General features: G+C 39.7%; 2 protein-coding genes across 11 annotated transcripts in view; one reads left to right on the top strand and one right to left on the bottom strand.

The window, feature by feature from the left end:
- The window catches only part of ASAP2 (ArfGAP with SH3 domain, ankyrin repeat and PH domain 2), a 92,803-nt gene extending 85,666 nt beyond the window's left edge, over window positions 1-7,137 (top strand). For all 4 annotated transcript variants that reach the window (XM_052809431.1, XM_052809433.1, XM_052809429.1 and 1 more), the window contains 2 exons: window positions 3,420-3,542; window positions 4,486-7,137. In XM_052809431.1, coding sequence (XP_052665391.1) covers window positions 3,420-3,542; window positions 4,486-4,560 — 198 coding nt within the window. In that variant the 3' untranslated portion in view covers window positions 4,561-7,137. The remainder of the gene's footprint in view (window positions 1-3,419; window positions 3,543-4,485) is intronic.
- Window positions 7,138-7,417: 280 nt separating this feature from the next.
- On the bottom strand, window positions 7,418-16,332 carry ITGB1BP1 (integrin subunit beta 1 binding protein 1). Of its 7 annotated transcripts, none has more exons than XM_052809439.1 (7): window positions 16,268-16,332; window positions 14,719-14,819; window positions 13,765-13,843; window positions 12,896-13,032; window positions 11,610-11,702; window positions 8,540-8,689; window positions 7,418-7,808 (listed from the first exon to the last, which is right to left on the bottom strand). In XM_052809439.1, exons 2-7 carry the CDS (start codon window positions 14,788-14,790, stop codon window positions 7,737-7,739), a joined length of 603 nt encoding a protein of 200 aa, XP_052665399.1. In that variant the 5' UTR covers window positions 14,791-14,819; window positions 16,268-16,332; the 3' UTR covers window positions 7,418-7,736. The 7 variants fall into 7 exon arrangements, with proteins under 7 accessions (XP_052665399.1, XP_052665400.1, XP_052665402.1 ...); XM_052809440.1 differs by lacking the exon at window positions 16,268-16,332 and adding an exon at window positions 15,607-15,629; XM_052809442.1 differs by lacking the exon at window positions 16,268-16,332 and adding an exon at window positions 14,138-14,293.
- Window positions 16,333-16,340: the final 8 nt, after the last annotated feature.

The following is a 16,340-nucleotide window of genomic DNA, read 5'->3' as shown; positions in this document are numbered from 1 at the left end:
GTAATAAGGGAGCTTTTGTGCTTACTTTATAATGGGAGTAGATACAGTTGTTCACATACGTAGATCAAATGGCTTCAGACAAGACTAGTAGGAGTCAAGCTCAAAACAAAAGAAATTGGTTCTTTGTGCAGTTGGTTCTCTTTGCATCTCTTCATCATGCATTCACTGGGTGACAGGAGGGAAATCTCTTGGTAAGTACACAGAAACCACATCTGACTTGAGACATCCCTGACCAGAAGGTGGTTGAAAGGTGAAGGGGAAGGCTGGAAGTATTGTATATTCTTCTTCTCCTCCCTTCCCCAGCCTTACAGTGGCTGTTAGAAAAGAGATACTGGATTTAAATGGACTCTTGATCCAATTGTGTGGCCTTTTTATACTCTTACTTATTATTTATAATCTAGGACTCTGAATGGTAACACATATTAGTGTCAATACCTGTATTCTTATACTGGTGTAGGTAAAGGGATCTATTTCCAGATGTCAGCTGAGCTGTACATTGTGTAGTTCAGCTAGGTCTTTGGTCCTTGCTCCAATTTTATGTTGCTCTCTTGTGTGATAGACATAAAACATCCATGTGCTTGATCATGACAGTATTTCTCTGCAGTAAGAAAATCATAATATAGAGAGTCCATACTTTGAGATGCTGTATGTGACTAGGTCTGGGCTGCTTCATGCTTTACATTCTGTGTAGGAGTGTGGTTCAGTAGGTAAATAATAAACTGAGAGGTAGGAGACATGCTGTTCCTGGCTCTGTGATTGTCTTATTAATGGGCTGTAACAAAAAGGCCTGCCTTTTTCAGTCCTCTGTCTCTCTCCCTTCATCCCTTTTTCCTTAACCATGTCTACTGAAATAGTAACTCTCCAGGACAGACCTCAGGGTGTTTGTGTGCGTAGCCTTGCACATTTGTCTTGAGCCCTTAGAACTCCTATTAGCTGTTTCTCATCTGATAATGCTGAAAAGCCACAGAGACATCTGGAGTTCATCTTGCATTAGTTGGGAGTATGAAATCTTCTGGTTTTTTGCCTCCCCCACTCTTGTTCAACCAAGTTACTGTCTGTCTTGCATCAAAATAACTTTCATGGTTTAGGCCACAATAAAATTAAATGGTCTAAGTAGTATAAAATGGAATCTATCCCTTTTGCTTACATGATCCGAGGGAACTGCAGTATTTACTTTGTGAAGCTGTTGGACCCTGATCACAATTTCTGTTGTGTGTTCTGGGATTCAGGTGTGAGCACTGGCTACATCCTTTCAACACATCCATTGGTTCTGAAACAGCTCCTTACCTGGCTTTCTGTATAAATTAAAGTTGTAGTAGTTTCTCTATCTTGTCTCCTTTTTTGTTTTATAGGACAAATTGCTTTAGTTATGAGTGAATGGGCTATCCTGGGTAGTTTCTAGGAACAGTCAGTCTCTCCACTGTTTAATATTAATTGCACATAATAGGAAGAACAAATCTGACTCTCCAGAAGTCTCGAGGGCTTCAGTAGGGTGAATTTTGTGAGACTGAGAAAATTAGCTGGATGACTTTCTTCTGTCATAGGACAGAGAAGTAAGGGAAACCTGGCTCAGGGAGTGTGTGCTATTTAAGGTGCTTTAGCTAAATCAATCTAGCTAAAGCATCTTAGCTGAGGTTTAGTCAGGGACCCCTCAGCTAAAGAGCTTTAGCTAGATCAGTCTAGCTAAAGTACTTTGGCTAAATTGCTCCATTTAGTCTTATACTCCAGCCTTTTTTGCTAAATCTTTACCCTGCCAGAGAATCCAGAGGCCAGCCCAGATTTAGGAAATGATTGCAGAAGTGCTCCTTGAGTAAAGAAAAAAGAGGTCTGGTTGTACATGCCCATGTAGCCAGTGGCTTGTCTCCTATATAGTGCATTTGCCCAATAGCCTGTTTTTCAGACAGAAATTCCTGATGCATCTTTTTTTTTTTTTTTTTTTTTCCTTTCAATGTATATTTTAGATTTTTGAAACCATATTGTAGATACATGGGAAACTTTCCTGGAAGATTTTAGTCTTCTGGGAATGGTATCTATTTTCATTTCCTTGCCTTCTAAAGAACAAGAAATACCTGTAATTACTGCACTTTGAAGTTAGTGATTATATCACTGTTGTACTGACATGAAGCTTTTCCCTCTTGACCTAAAAGGTGTTTGTGGTTCAAACTGTAACTTGACTGAGATATATGCCTGGTCTGGGCAGGTCAGGTTTTCTATACTAAAATGCAAATGGATGCTTACAGAGGAGCATAGTGATCATGCTACCTCCTTCCTTCCCCATCCACATCCCCCTTTTTCTGCATGGCGCTCAGCTCTAACAAAATGGCACATTAAGAGGCTGTTGGGCAGTACTGTCCACAGCAGAGCATTTTGCTGGTGGAGAGAAGTAGACTTGTGAATGGAGTCTCTTCTCCTCTTACAAGCTTCCTGCTCCATGGCTGACCTAACTAGAGACTGGGACCAGTCCCTGGGGGACTCTAAGATGGTGATTCTTTTCCTTATACCACCTGGAGCCTCTGTCCCAAACACCCACTGCATTAACAGACATCTCTTAACCTAAATGGCATTTACAGCTCTGCTCTGGCATCTTAGGGTAGAAAGGAGAGATTTTTGCTGGCGATGGCTGGGCAAACTGGGGAGAAGGGTGGACTCCTGGTAGAAAGCTTATGCTCTGCCTCCAGGTCCTGTGCCTCTCCACTCCTTGCATGGAAGCACTATGTAGGTAGCATTATTGTTGGTCTGCAACAGAGAACGAGGAGCAGCAGGCCAGGTTGCACTGGGAGAGGTGTGAGATTAGGATGGTGGATACTGTGATACCAGAGCAAAACAATTTTGGCATCACTTCAAATAGAACACAACTAGGATTGGAGTCCCACTGCAATATTGGAATATTGCAACTCCTTACTAAACTTTCTTATTGGAAGAATTGCCAAACCGCTCTGTCACTTGCAGTCCTCATAGCACTACGGAGAGGCAGAGGATGTTTTGGAGGGTCTGTACACTCCTGAAATGGTTTTAGCAAATTAAGAAGGGGTGTATTGGCAGGTGGCTCAGGCCTCTTTTTGATAATGCTGCTGCTGTTACACTTGCTGCATAGCACTTGATCTTGATCACCCCGTCTTCTGAATAAAATCGTACTTACTGCAGTGATATAGAGCTCTGAAGACGGGTTTGGATAAGCCAAAGTGGAAGCTTGCTAAGGGAAACCTGGCCCATGTTGGTGGCGCAGTGGTTCCAAAAGGCTTTGGATGCTGCCAAATCCAACCTGAAGCATGAGCACCCAGCATAAAAAATGCAGCTGAACTCTAACCTATGGAAAATAACGGTTGGAAGCAGTTCTGAAGCTTTCTTTAGATCAGCTCCAAGTCTATTTTGTCTCTTCCGTGCTGTATTATTTACATTTACTTGTTTTTATATTTCAGTCAAAAACTAAACCGAAGAGAGTAAAAGCAATTTACAACTGTGTAGCAGATAACCCAGATGAGTTAACTTTTTCGGAGGGAGATATTATTGTAGTCGATGGTGAAGAAGATCAGGAGTGGTGGGTGAGTATTTTGCATTTTCTATCAATACACTTTGAAAGAAATAAATGAGATCTAGAGGTTGACACTGACTTCAGAAGATCCCTGGCTGGGTTTCTAGGTAACAAGAAAAGTTTCATCTCACGGAAACCTGATTCCAGAAATTTCTTTTGTTCAAAAAAATTAAACTTCAAACTTTTTTTTTTTTTTTCTAAATGAGAAAAGCTAAATCTGATTAGTAGGGTTCACAATATACAGGGAACATGGTCTGTGTGATTCAATAAATTCTTGAGGGGTGTCAACAATTTAAGAATCTGCTACTATCTCAGATGCTGTGTGGTGTGCCTCAGAGGACAGCTTTGTATTGTCCTAATTCTTCAGCTGACTGAGATTGAGAAATGGTCTATTTGAGCTGGGAAACCATCTCAACTGTTTACATTCCAGAGTCTCATCAGCTAAAGCAAAGTCTTGGGAAATTGTTGTGCATGAAAACACTTGCATTTGTTAGCTAGCGAAGAATAGAACTTCCAATTGCATCTAAATTGACAATAATGCTGTATAAACACAAATAGATTTATGTAAAAGCCAAAACTGTTGAAGCTTGATCCATCCTTTTACCTTTCAGTGATTGTTAAGAGGGGGAAGCAGAAGCAACTTAACAGAGGCAGAATATGGGCTGCCAGGCATTACAGAATGCACTGAAATGGTGCAGCAGTGATATGCATTAAGAGGTGTTACTTTCAAAGAACTGGATAAAACATTGGAATTTGAAAAAAGAAAAGTCTATAGCTGAAAAACAAATGCACCCTGTAGGACTGAATTCCTGTTCACAAAATTAAAACACCACTACCGCAGAAAAGATGTAAGGAGAGGCTTGTACTACAGGCAGGAAGGTCACTGGTATTCATTTTGGTGATACTGAAATGCCATTTTGAGATTAATTTGAAAAATATCTGGACTCTTTCAGATTGGTCATATTGATGGAGATCCCAGTCGGAAAGGAGCTTTCCCTGTATCATTTGTGCACTTTATTGTTGACTAAATTGCTACTGATAAGTGAAGACATTGCTCATTTCCAGCAGTCACAGAAATAAGTTTTACTCTATTGCATTTCATCTACCTATCTGCAGACACCTTGCCAGAGCACTGCCCAAGTCCTAGGTACTGTAGCTTACTTTTTTATTGCCATCGTTCTGATTTTGGGACTTCTAAAACTTTTTTTCTATGTGAAAACTTCTCATGAGCAGTTTACACTTTAAAAAAACAACTCTTCCTGTATTTTTCAAGGTGAACTGAAAAGCTTTAACAATCAAAATCCATATGCGTATGAACATCACAACATTATGAATGTTCTTTTCCATCAATTCACTGTAATTTTATTCTCCCTTTTGTAACATGACAATACCACAGTTCAGTGTTGCTTCCCCAATCAAAGAAATTGTGTGCGTCTAACAGGGCAGTGAATTTATCCAATTCTCGATACCATTTGAAGTGTTGGAACCAAAACATGCAAGCTGCTGCGTAGTCTAAATTGGACTGTTTAGCATCTTGCCATACTGGCTGTCATCCAGGATGTCAACAATTACAGAAGAAACGATTTTAATCGGGTGTCTTTGGCCAGGTAAAAGTTAAAAAGTATTTCAGTTTACCACAGGAGAAACTTCTTTCTTTCAGAATGGATGTAGATATTTGCTTAAAGTTATCTGAAATCTGTGTTAGTTGTTGAACTTTCTAGTTCTAATTTTGTGAGCTTGAGACTGTTTCATTTTTCTATGCTGCACGTGTGTAGAACCTGTTTTTTCAATGTTCTTTATGTATGTTACATCCATTTTGGTCATTTAATGTGACTACTGCTGGTTAACTAAACTATGGCAATATTAATGAGTTACTACATTAACTCAAGGATATGAAAACTGCACTTCCTGAAATGTACTTAACTATGATGATGGATTGCAGAGCATTTCTTACTCGTCTCATTATATAGTGTTTAGACTTTGTTTTTAAATTCTTGAATTTTCTTAAATCATCCAGCAATGTGTTCACAGAGAGAACATATTGGTGGAACATTTAGATAATTATCCTTGGTCAATAAGGTATCTGACACCTCACAAGTACACTACGTTATGTTCTGTTCTATAAAATTTGTGTGCCACTACATTGCAAACAATGGTAGTTTGCTCACTCACTCTGTATTTATATAATATACCCACATATATGGTAGCTACACTGTTGTTAAATTTGTTTTACTAATTTGTGAACAAAGGCTAGGCCATGGGTAGTTCCCAGTTGGTTGATGGAATACAAAATACCAACACAAATCTGACGTCATTTTGATGTTTGTATATTGTGAAATTGTACCAGGTTTTGCTTATGCTACAGGAAACAACTGATGGCATAGGATAAGAAAAATCAATGACTAGGTCACATTGGCTTTGATCACGTTTCGTGAATATTTTATCTCTAGATTTATCAAGAGAACTTTGAATTTCTGACAAATGGTGTTTAAATTGGCCATTTCATATTGAACGGAATGGAAAATAGGCCACCACCATATATGCTTATTTGGAGAAATATCACATTGTGTTAGTGCTGGAAGAGCAACACTGATTTTACCATGTATCGCCTTTCCTAAATGGTACAGTTGGTTGATAGCCTCTCAAATGTGTGGATACAGCCAAGTATATGCATAACTTTCATTTCCTAGATGCTGTTGCTGCAGTATAAATGGGGAACAAACTGGAATGTTTCAAGATATTTTTGTTGCAAGTTGAAGCAAATTAGTCTGTATTTTCAAAGTTCCCAGTAAAATGATAGAGTAATAGTTTAGCACTACAGTTTATTCACTTACTGATATGTTCAGTTTGCAACACTATTTTGTATGTTTCTATCCCTGATAGAGTCTAGAGAGTAAATGGGCATATTATTTTGCACAGATCTCCTAATGTACAGTATTTTTAACACAGAATCTTATAGTGTATGTAACAACTCATAAAGTTAAACAATGATGCAAATTTTCCTTGAGTTCTACTAGAAGAGGAATAAACTTTAAAATGTCACAGCCTTGTTCACCGGTCACTTAGAAACTAGGAAACTTGTAGAATACAACTTAATAGCACTAGCAGTGCAGACAGACAAAATCTTGAGGACCAATAAAGAGCAGCTAAGCAAAATTTATCCCTAGATTTTCCATGTTTCTCAAAGTCTGCTCCTCTGGCAGAGGAAAAAGAAATTCTAGAGCCTGTAGATAATCTATTTATAATATAAAATTAAGAATTTTAAGTCCAAAATTTTGGCATATTTCATACAACTTTTCAAATCTGATTAAATAATGATTCAGAAAACCTGTTAATAGACAGACTATTAGGTTGCTGTGTTAACTGTTTAAAAAGGAGCAAGTGACACTTAAAATGCAGCTTAGAATGCTATGAGATGTATAATATTCAATTCAGTTGTTTTTATTTTGTTTAGTTGCAGAGCAACTGTATATATTGTATAACCTAAAATCAACTCTTATTTTCAATGTCCTGGATGCAGTGATTTATAATTAGAGCATGATTAATAAATTTTACTCTTGTTAACCAGTCAAATGTCTGGAAAAATAAAACTACTTTTAAAATCACTTTGGCTACTTCTCTTCTGTTACTTGGCATTGCTTAGGCAATATTCTTTTTTTCAAGGTGTAAAATGAGAAATACCAACAAGTAGCACTTGAGCAAAAAAAAGGTGCATCTTGTGGATTTTTAGTTGAACACAGAAACCGTGTAGATGTCAGCTAAGATTAAATTAGAGGTATAAAGCACCAAATGACTACCTGTTATCACTTTGCTCATTTTGCTCTAATACCTAGGCTAAGCAATACTGAAGTCTATATTAACAAATTGTTTTTCAGACAAAGAGACAGAAGTAAGTGTCAGTTTTATTTTACATTTCTACAATATTGACATTAATATACAAAACATGATTTAGGAAAAAAATTCATGTTAAATATAAAATTCTGTGTTGTCTTGGAAACTGAAGATGGAATAATTTCTTCAAGTCATGATGGCTGGGGAATGACAAAGTACCATGTGCAAGGTTGTATGGCTCTTCTTTGCACAGCAAGTCTTTTTTTCTAGGTTTGGATGTAGCTACTGCCAGTCTGTGGTATCACAAAGGAGCCCCATTCCCTCCTCACACAAAGGCCTCTTGTACTACACAGTCACGTGGTGCTGAAGAAAATCAGGACTTCTCCGACATTAGAACTGAATCAAAGGCTGTAGATAATACTTTGCAAATAGCTTGTGCTTGTTCCTAAAAAAATCCAAACATTCACATTAACACTTTCTGAAGAACTTCTAAGCGTCTCAAAACTCATTTAAAGGAGAATGTGACCTTTATCATTCTTTTGGCAGAGACATGCAAAATGGAGTAGCACAAGTGAGATTTAATTTGATTTCTGTGGTCTGCAGTGACATGTGGGAAGCTGTTTTAAATGAGCTCTTTTGAAACAAGTCAGAGTTGTTAGCGTTCATCATAGCATGACACTAGCATTCAGAAAGTCAGTTCGTGTGTTCCCCCAGTGCTGCTAAGGGTGTGTGTCACATCATAGCACCTTGACAATGAATTCTCCTACTCGTAAGAAGGGGTCACTTCCCTTGCTTATGAATATGCACGCATGCTCTACTACCAGAATTGTTACTCAATCCCTCCCTGCTCTGTCCGATCTTAAGAGGTTTTTGTCTTTGAAAATACAAACGGAGGATTGTCCTTAGCAGCTACAATAGCACTCTTTAGATTGCAAAGAGCTTTCTCAGGCATGTACTTTCATTGGCAATTTTAGGGAATGTAAGTATTTTTCCTCAAAGCTGATCAAATGCAGTCAGCAGGGCTTTTCTCCCCTCCTCAGCCAGGGCACATTTATACTCTTTCTTTTTAATTGAGCAATCCCCCTTCTGCCAAAAAGCCTTCACAAGGGCCTAGAATCTCCCTTTACAATCAAAATACTGATACCTAAATTAAATACTATAAACATAAACTCTTACCAAACTATTGCACTGATATACCCAGAGGCTGCATTCTTCAGAGGCTGCATCTGTTGTCTTCAAAGCCAGTAAACTTTTTCCTGCTCCCAGACCATCATCATAGCAGACCATCCGTACAATTAAATAGAGAGCATGCCTATGTAACACATCCTGAAACCATGTGGCAAATAAAAGTTACTCTGGAACAGTGCAACAGCTATTTCAGTTTTCTACCTGTTTTGATTCTCTCACAAAAGAATACTTCAGATTTATTTACAAAAGAAAAGTATTCCTTGGTAAACTTATAATTTTTTAATTGAGAGTTTAGTCAAGATTTAAAAAAATAAGAAGTGGTGGTTTAACACAATTTTAGCTTTAATTTTTGCTTCTGTATTAGAATTGCATTCATATGTGGACTATCTGGCCATCCTAAAAAAACACACATTCGTTTCCCACCTATCCTCACTTGCCCTCTGTGAGTAGGACAGGCAGTACACTGTATGTCTGGCACAGAGGTAACTTAAAACCTTAAAACAACTATTACTTTTCCAGTATTTTTCCAGACAGTCCCCTGTCTCAGTTCCGGGAAGGGTACAGGCAAGAAACTGTTCCCAGAAGAGGGTATGGACAAGGTTAGTTGCTTTGGGGCAGGGGGGTTGTGGGGGTGTGGTAGCCATGTGGCCTGAGCCACAGCATGGGTCCTGACTCTTGCAGATATCTAGCCTGGGAAACTTGCTACTCTGCACCGCAGTTGCAGGGTTTCACCATAGTCCCAACAGTTCTGATCTTGGCTGTTCCACAAAGGGATTGGCTGATGCCCCGTACAAGGTCTCTGCAGACCTACGCTACACAAAGCCTTTCTTCTCAAGCCATCCCACCCAACCGATAATATTCATCTGGTTTATTCCAGTCATACCACCTCTAGGGTCTTACGACTTCAAGACAGCTTTTTCTATGTTCATGGCATTGAACACCTTGTCCCTACCGATAGCTGAAGGGTCTAAAGAAATGTCCACTTTGATAGAGAAGCTGTAAAAACAGACAGTGAGCTTGATGCCTGCTATGAAACCCTCAAGGGAGAGCCCTCTACCAGAGCTCCTGAGATCACCTTGCTGAAAAACATCTCCTGACATTCACTCAGCAATCGCTCACAATTATTCATACCATCACTAACTACCATACCACACAGAAGGCAGCTGGAGCTGATGTGGGACTTACTGGATCAAGCCTCCATTCTCTGTATGAAAGATGCCAAGATTTCCCTCCAAATTACTTGTAACTTCTTAGAGTTACTTGCTTGGAACTTGCTACAGTGCTAATGTGCATGTGGATTATCACTAAAAGAAGGATAGCATTCTTTAAAGTACACAGTCCCCCTTAAATTAATTTCCTCCCTTTCTTCCAGTATTTGGCTATGAGGGGATTCTGCAGCTGAGAGAGAAATGAGATGGCAGATGGACAAACTGTGCCATAGGTGTATGTACATATATATAATGCACAAATACATACAATCAGAATGTGAAGAAGGCCAAAGCCTCAGTGTGACTTCTATAAATGCTTTGCCTTTGGTTTCTAGTGGTTGCATCCACAAACACTGGAAGTGTATGAGTGAATTACATATCTGTACATATTTCAGTCACTAATGAAATAAATAATTTCTCAAATGTTGGCTGAAATCCATGAGGAAAAATTTTGTATCCTGCAATCGTTCTCTTTTTTGGCATCTGAAATAAATAGGTGCCTATTCACCTGCAAAGGTATCTACAAATCACAGAACTCTCACCTTTCCCCCAAAGTCATAAAAGACTGAATTCTTTGTACAAATGCAGAGAAAACCTTTTCATCTTGGAACTCTATGAAAAGAGTTAGGTGGACTAACACAAGGACAAATTAAATGTCAACAGTGACACAGATGCAAAAAGCCAGAATTTGGGAAACAGAATGCAATGCAATAAAATGCCAGTGCAAGCTAGCTTAATCACAGGCAGCTTTATCAGCTTGTGCATGCTTTCAGCTTGAAGACAGAAGAATGATGGATAAAAGTCTTAAAATTACCTATTTGATCTTTATCAAAGTACAAAGGAATTTAAATAATAGTGTAACCTATATTCTTAATGAGAATTAAGAATTTAGGAGCACAGTAAGAACAGAACCTAAAAGAATTCAAAGTTTGAGTAACAACTACGACAATTCCTCCCAGGCATTAGAAACAAGTGTTTTATTTTCTGAAGGGACCAAAGGAAACTTTTTGGCTCCCTTCAGAGTATTCAGCTATTGAGCAATGCTATTCACTGTCCTCATACTTGAGGCTTTTATGAAGAGGCATTGCTCGGTTGTTGATGGGTCATGACTTCACAAGGCCAAGTATTTATGGTATCTGGGGCTCTGAGGGCAACCAGAAGGAAACCACATGGCTGCAATACAAAGGTACACAAAGGCAACTGGAGGGCCCTGGGGAAGAGACCGGATTTTTATTTTTAGCAAAAAAGCTACTCGAAGTGTGCTAAAGGAAAATAAACTACACGTAGGAAATGATGCAAACAAAAAATACACTTGATCAATAAAGTGGAATCATGAGGCTTTAGTGCTGGAGTGAACTCCCACTCTTGAATTAGGAGTGCAAGGCTGGAACTTTAGAGGAAGACAACTCAGGTATTCTTGAAAAAAAACATCCTTTGTTTTTTCCTCTTGACAATAACATCAGCAGGAATTGCATTACTAACTCAGGCTGAGGAACCCGTGGTCTTGGCCACCACAGTCATGCTACTTCTCCATGTGAGAGAATGGCAGAACAGCCACAGAGGAAGGAAGATGTGCCCAAAGAGCATAAAGGCTTGCTTGCCTTTTGTCTGGTGCTCTATCTCAAAAGGAATAGATTTTTGTCATAAATCAAACCAATCCAACCAGGAAAATACAGACAGCCCTGAGGAAATACGACACGAAGCTGTGCTGCTGTCAGAGCTTTTTTGTTCATTTAACTTTTGCTTGAAGCCAGAAGTGACATTTTGGTCACACAGATCATCTATCAGAGAAATAAGTAAAAGCACTTTTCAACTCTCACCAAAAAGACAGTTTGCTGCAAATCACTTACATACTGATCAGATGTTGAAACTTTAATGCCGTATTTGGAAACTCCCATAATAAACTCCTCTTCACCTGGAACAAAAGGTAACTTTCCATCTTGCTTTGGAGGGAAACAAACAAAAGCCTTTAGTGCAGACAGAAGAACATGAACAACAGATACATAATAGGAAATGGGTTTATGTGTACTTTAGTCCACTGGATCAGCAACATGACTAACCCTGCTTGTATCTTGCTGTGTGGAGTCTGCCTGCCACTCTTGCACTCGTCCAATCTCTTAACGTTATGTGAAATACATTCGGGGAGGCTTGGAGGCTTAGACTGGACATTAGGAAGCATTTCTTTACCAAGAGGGTGGTCAAACACTGGAACAGGCTTCCTAGAGAGGTGGTCGATGCCCCAAGCCTGTCAGCATTCAAGAGGCATCTGGACAATGCCCTTAACATGCTTTAACTTTTGGTCAGCCCTGAAGTGGTCAAGCAGTTGGACTAGATGACCGTTGTAGGTCCCCTCCAACTGGAATAGTCTAGTCTATTCTATTCTAAATATTACATGATTTCAGAAATAAATTTAACATCTCAGGGGGGATTTTGGTACTGTGGTCAAATCAGATGGGCTGAAAAATAATGCATGCCCTGTCATGATGCGCTGACCCTGGGTGATCCATGTTCCACACTGGCAGCAATTTTGTTATTGGGCTGTAAAAATAGTTTTTGCATATATTCAGATACTTGAAACTTCAAGTTGCTGTAAGATAAACAGACATTCTGTGCTTTTAAAGATACAAATGATCAGCTACCTAATCAGAACAACCAGTTACAGCTTTCAGCACAAAAATAAGCAACCACAGTTTGGCAAGGGTGACCCAAATATTATTCAGGTTCTTTGGTCAGAGGTTCATAAGTGATTGTAAGCAGAAACTTGACATTTTCCTCTATGGGAAAACTTCTACAGTACTGAGGAAATCTGGAGGAGATATTCTTTCCTGGTTACTAATCCTAGCAGTGCTGAAGACAATATAACAACTTTCAGTTGGGATACTTGTTCAGTAGTGACTCATCAACAGGGCCTTTGCTCTGAGCCTGCTTCTTCAGAACAGCTTTTTGGGTGCATCTTCTCCAGTGCTCAACAGGATGGAATTGAGCGTGACAGGTTTTGAGATTCATAGCTTAATGGTTTTCAAAGTAAGCTATTTTATTCTACTAAGTCTAAAATTTACAAAGAAATATGTTAGATCTCGTGATAGTATGAAAGAAATACACCTAAGCTTAAGATGTTCTTTTGTAACCCACTTACCTGTGCAACATCTATGTAATTTATCAAGTCCAATGGCCCTTCCAGACTTTTGCTCTCATTATAGTTCAATTTTTCAATGGCACCAACATATTTAACTCTGAATTCTGCACATGTATCAGAATTACTATTGCTTTGTCCTGCAACAAAATAAAACAAAGCAATTATGAAGAATTCCAGAACGGTAATGCTATTCTAATTGGTGTTAATGGGGCTAACTTACTAAATTCCATAATTTTTGCAGACTTTCATCAAACACTTAACCTTACCACAGTATATTAACTCCTCTCTTTAATGAACTGTCCTGGGTTGATTCAGAACAGCCCTTGGTAAAGGCAACAGTTTCGTATGAATCCATAATACAACACTGTTTATACTAATTCAAATTTGGAGTTAACAACCTTGAATCAGAAAACATAGAAAAGCTGGTTCTACTTTTATATATATATATATTTGTTTTAAATGAACTGTTTGGTCCAACAGTGATGCGCTGTCATCTGTTGAGCAAGAAGTAGTAAAATTGAATCTTACTTCCATTATTTCAGTGCAAATGTAAACTCACAAAAGCAGGAAACATAGCTTCCAGAAGATTATACCAGTTTAGGCTGTGTAACAGACTGGTAATGCAACCAAGTTTTTCTTACTCAGACACTTTACTTCGAAAACAGTGACTTAATCCTAAATGAACCATTAATAATACTTTAGAAACCTAGAGCTATGCATGAATTAGTCAACAGGCTAACAGGCTATCTAACAGATTCACTCACAATTATTGAAAATACATACTTTAACCTTTTCCATTTTCTGCTCTTTTATACAAACACACATAAAGTTAATACTGTTCCTTATCTGCTCAAACTCTGATTACATACCTGAACTTTTTGTGGAGTCTGTATCTAGACTAGCCACAGTACTAGACCTGGAAAGTCCCCCAAGACTGGAATCTACAGACTAAGAAAAAAATTCATATCATCAGAAAGTTACTGAGAACATAGTAACAATTCACTTTTATATGCCCTGCCTCAACTCTTTTTTTTTTTTTTTTTACATAAACTAGCGTTTATGTTCTAATTACTTAAGCAGCACTGCAAAATGGGGAGAAAAAAACACCACCACCTATTTCATTCCTGAAGTTATCTTTCTGCCTCATTGTAGATTAGACTGATACAAATTCAGCAGGAACCCCTGAGAAGTCCACAAATATTTTGAAAGGAGGAGGAAATAAAAGAAAAAGAGAAAATGAACCTTAAGGTTATGTCCAGACTTTTCTGGTACTGCATCTTAACTTGAAGAAATTGACAACTATATGCTTGTCACCAATGCTTGAAATAACATAGCAGTGCAAGGGAAGTGAAACGGCACCTTGGAAAATCCAGAATATTCAACTGATCATTCCAAAACCTATCAGACAAAATGGACACATTATTCAAAATGAAGAATACTTTTTAGAGATACTGAGTAACCAACTAGTACTGAAGAATAAACTCATTCCTGGTACCTAGCACCAGGCACCTTCTTAAAGACAATATTAGTACAGAACAAACATACTACATTTTCCTCCAAACCTTACTATGTGCTGCCAGAAACTCTTGTGTTTGTGGGCTTCACTATGGAAGCAATCAAGCATTCATCTCAGAATACAAGGGCTTTATAATGAATAGGTTTTTTTAACTCTCATAAAACAACCCGAGGAATAGTAGAAGTAGGAAGTTCTCCTAGTGCAACATGGCATTTTATGGAAATCACATTCTACCATCAGTGCAAGCAAACCACTGAACTGTCAACTTGTGCTTCCATAAACAGAGTATATACCAAATTCAACTTACCTTGCTTTTAGTACTGATTTCACTGCTTTGTGAGCTGCTGCTGCTGTGTCGTTTTTTTCCTTTTCTAAACATTTTTTCATAATTGGATCAAGGAAGATCTTCTAGGTAGGAAAAATAAAAATTAAAGCTGTCATATCATCAAGGGAAGGAGTTCCCGGCAAACAGCAGAGTGACTGTGTCCAAAGTGGACAAAAACTGGAAACTTGTAAAGGACTCTGAGAACGGAAGTAGGAATGTTCCTCTGGTGCTCTTCATGTGTGACTGGGAAAGGTCCCTCAAGCTCTCTGCTAAAACTTCTCCATCCTTCTCATTCATCAAAAAAATACTGCCACCCAGTTTACAGACTATTGCAAAGGTCAGTTTCTAATGCGTATAAAAATACAGATTTAGAAACAAGACAAAATATAAAATGTATATTCCCACTTAAAAGCATTAGATTATTTTTATTTGTAACTACAACCTAAGCGCCCTACAAAGTGCATCCAATGCAATCCCTGCTTCAGAGATTATGCTCCCATTTAGAAAAACCCAAACCCCCAAAACCCTTTCTTCTGAAGAACTACTAATTGTAATACTTCTAGGAGAAACCATTACTACTTAACATGTTCCTGAAACTTAAAGCAAGAAGCATGTTACATGTACTGCCTTAGAACTGAGTTACTGGGAGTTCTGAGAGTATTCCAGAAGCATTTTTTCCTGTATCCACCCTACTACTTCACTTGCTGCACTTAACATTTGGCCGGCCAGTGTCAAGAAGCAGGATGCTGGCTCCCAGTCAGGAAGTGCTGAAACCCTATTTCCCAACTTCAGAGAAGAATATTTTAATTACAAAGCTTCAGAAATTTTGAGCAGATGGAATAGAGAGCACAAAGGAGGAAGACAGCTCACACTGCAGAAAATAATGGAAGACGCATAAGGGGAAGCTTGGACCTGCGATGCAATGCTGGACTACAGTCCCCAGACCGCTGCTGTGTTGGCCATGAAGTAAACACTTGGTCCCTGGCAGACCAAAAGCCACCCTCAGCGACAAGGGGTGCAGCAAGGCACCGCGGTACCCTGCACACCCACGTCCCTCGGGGCTCCTTCCAGCCACCAGCACGGAGGAGCTGCTACTAGAACGCAGGCAAATCCGCTGGTTCTGCCGGTCGTCTCTGAGGAAGGCACAACTCAACACTCGCTACTTCGCAAGCTTTTTTAATACGAGGCGCGAAGAAGCCAGGCCGGCTAGCACCGCATCCCGCGTTTTGCTCTATCTCCTTCCCGTTCGATATCTCTATCCCCAAACGATAACCTGATCAACGATAAACCGGTAAACCCGCTTCCCACAGAAGGGCGAGAGGCCGAACCCCCGGGGGCCGGCGGGAGCGAGGCCCCCGTCGCAGCAGGCGGCAGCAAGCGGCCGTTTGCCCGCCCCCCTCCCCCGCCTCCGGGGGACGCTTGGCGTCAGCCCCTTCCTCCCAGCGCCGCCGCCGGGACCTCAAGGACCGCAACAGCCGGGCGAAGGCCTCCCTCAGCAGCGCCCGGGCCCCGCTGGCCGCCGGCCCCTCACCTCCGCCCGCCGCCCGCACGCACACTTCCACGTCCGGGTCGCTCCGTCCCCCCGCAGGCGCAGGCGCGGCGGA

The sequence above is a fragment of the Harpia harpyja genome, chromosome 15 (assembly GCF_026419915.1).
Source record: "Harpia harpyja isolate bHarHar1 chromosome 15, bHarHar1 primary haplotype, whole genome shotgun sequence".
NCBI lineage: Eukaryota > Metazoa > Chordata > Aves > Accipitriformes > Accipitridae > Harpia > Harpia harpyja.
The sequence above is the reverse complement of the archived record's forward strand: the minus strand, read 5'-3'. Positions and strand labels throughout refer to the sequence as shown.

Bases quoted from the DNA above. Each gene is read 5' to 3' on its own strand.
- ITGB1BP1 (XM_052809446.1), bottom strand. From the start codon at position 14,790: ATGTTTAGAAAAGGAAAAAAACGACACAGCAGCAGCAGCTCACAAAGC. The intron at 13,033-13,764 runs GTATGTAATCAG...ATTTTGTTGCAG, and splicing joins AGACTCCACAAAAAGTTCAG to GACAAAGCAATAGTAATTCT. The intron at 7,809-8,539 runs GTAAGAGTTTAT...GGATTTTTTTAG, and splicing joins TATATCAGTGCAATAGTTTG to GAACAAGCACAAGCTATTTG.